This window comes from Octopus bimaculoides, chromosome 5 (genome assembly GCF_001194135.2).
Source record: "Octopus bimaculoides isolate UCB-OBI-ISO-001 chromosome 5, ASM119413v2, whole genome shotgun sequence".
Lineage (NCBI taxonomy): Eukaryota > Metazoa > Mollusca > Cephalopoda > Octopoda > Octopodidae > Octopus > Octopus bimaculoides.
Window position 1 is genome coordinate 22957680 of NC_068985.1, and position 2590 is coordinate 22960269.

Sequence of the window (2590 nt, forward strand, 5' to 3'; positions counted from 1 at the left end):
CAAAATGTTTGTTATTGAGTGAGCAAGACGGGAATATTACAGAATGTGATATGGTTCAACCCTTTAGCATTCAGATTATTCTGTCAAATGTAATGTTTATTTATTCACATTGCTTTGAATTAGTCATTCATTATCTTGTAGCTTCAAGATTTCAATGATATGACTGTTTATTTGTAGAATAACATTGTAGGGTCAGTGTGAGAAACTGAAATCTGATCAGTTTGAACATAAAACAAGGAGAATATTTGGGTCAGATACAGCTGGTTGAAATGTTAAAGGGTTAAGTCTTTTATGATATTTATGAATAATGCTTTGATGGACATTTTGGTGCTTCCATGAAACTATGCTATAAATATTTACATGTGAAGTGAGAAATATTTTACAATTATGTCGAGTGTGATATGAAACGGTATGGTGCAGACTGCTCAGTGTGACAAATCAACATTAAACCTAGAATTGAACAAGCTTGTACTACCATTTCTTTACAGGATGGATGCCTAATAAGAAGTCTGCAGAGCCAAGCAAAAGAGGGAGATGTATTAGTTTATCCAATATGTTTGATTATAACGGAGAACTGTATATGACTAGTTACTTCTTCTGGAAGGTATCTAACTGTAACTCAGTGACAGGTTTTATCTGTGAACGGAAGAAAACACCTCATATCACAGAAGGTATGTATGCAAGCTGGTTCTCCACCTTGATTTTTTTTAATGATCATTCTAAGAAGGAATAGTGTTTAGAAGAACATTCAGGTTCTCTGAGATATCACTAAGGAACTGGGTTAATTTTATATGATCGTTTGAACTCTAGCATGTTATTCATTGTAAGTAAAGAGTGTGATCTATAGGAAGACAGTTCTGAGGAGAAAAGATGGAATGAAGTTGTTTAATATAAGGGTCTAATTGGAGAAGACAATAAAAGTAGGCAAGTGTATCAAATGAATTAATTAGGGATGACAAGAACTGGAAAATTCTGAAGAATAAATGGTATTATAGTAAAAGAAGCAATCTTAGTGGTAAATGGTGCAAAGACATATACACTACAACCAAAAAAACATAGCAACTAAAGATCGCTTGTATAGAAAAAAGCAAAACATATATTAATAAAAACAAAACATGTATTAATAATCATCTTTTAGTTTGAAGAGACAACAGAACCTTTAGTTAAGCTGTATATCAAAAGTGATGATATTAAAAATGTATTTAGAAGTGAATTTATTTACAACTTCATATAAATAATATTCTGATTTAAGGAATGTATAAAGATAGATAGATAAATACATTATTGCATTTAATGTGTGTGTGTGTATGTGTGTATGTTTATATATGCATGCATGCAATGTATGTATATATATGTATGCATGTGTGTATATATATATATAATTATACATACATACATACATACATACATATATGGTAAATAAGAAAATGGAGAGGATAAACAATCGACAAACATCAGCCTGTAAACATTCAATTATATCTATTTATTAATTGATTACAATCATATGTATAAGTGATCAAAATAAACGAATGAAATCAGCAAATAACCAAGTAAATAAATAGGTAACTAAAAATAAATAAATGAATAAGAATAAACGAGTATACAAATACTAAACTCTTACAGCTGTTTCTACCATGGGGTTACCCAATCTGCCAAGTTTTCTACGTCACGCCAGTGATAAACAGAGGTTTTACAGAGGTTAAACAAACATTGGACAGGGGTTGGACAATGATTGAGCCCCAAAGCTTCATCAGGCGACCATAATATTAGGAATCTAATGTGAGGAAGTAAGGTAAAATAATAAATAAAATAAAATAATAACATAATAGAAATAGCAAGGAATGGTGAAAACATCAATTCCAAGGTGATAACTATAATCCATGGGATTACATCTTATGGTAAAGAAAGTCACATCCAGGAGTAATTTCCACAGGTTTTGAGAGTTACATCATATTTCAATTTTACTGGGGGAAATAGCAAGGGTAAGACATTGTGGAGTGACTTTAATGGGATAGTCCACATCACAGGGGTCAAAAGACAGAGGCTAACTGCTATTTAATAGAGCATCATAAAAGGGATTGGCAAAGTTAACTTAATGTGAACATTGGCGAAATCAATAAATAAGTATATCGATGAAAGAAAATTTTGGGTAAAACCTTAGTGCAATGTTATTACTTGTTACTTATTAACAGAAATTTCTCCAATAATTTTTTGGATGACTACATAGCTTTCTGTATTGGCAGAGTGAATCCTCTATGTAGTCTTGCTGCAGTAATTAATACCATATTTGGTTGAGCCTGTGGCAGCAAAGACTTCTGTCATCCTTGGCCCCTACACCATATCTTTGCTCATCACTATCGGAATAGAGATTGCTGTCCACAAGTGTGATCTCCATGGCTCAAGATGGCTGTTCCAGTGCACCTCACTCACCATCCTCTGGGGCAACCACCTTTTCCATTTTGTCTGCTGGGGCCATGAGGCAGTCTGACTTACAGGAAATTTCATGTTCCACTCTTTAAATACTTAGATCCATGCAATATATGTTTTCCCCTTCGTTCAAATCCCACCAGAATTGACTTTTATGGTTTGT

General features: G+C 32.9%; 1 protein-coding gene across 1 annotated transcript in view; it reads left to right on the forward strand.

Moving 5' to 3' along the window:
• The window catches only part of LOC128247847 (snaclec bitiscetin subunit alpha-like), a 5576-nt gene extending 4828 nt beyond the window's left edge, over positions 1–748 (forward strand). Inside the window, exon 4 of the mRNA XM_052968034.1 lies at positions 489–748. Coding sequence (XP_052823994.1) covers positions 489–733 — 245 coding nt within the window. The 3' untranslated portion in view covers positions 734–748. The remainder of the gene's footprint in view (positions 1–488) is intronic.
• Positions 749–2590: the final 1842 nt, after the last annotated feature.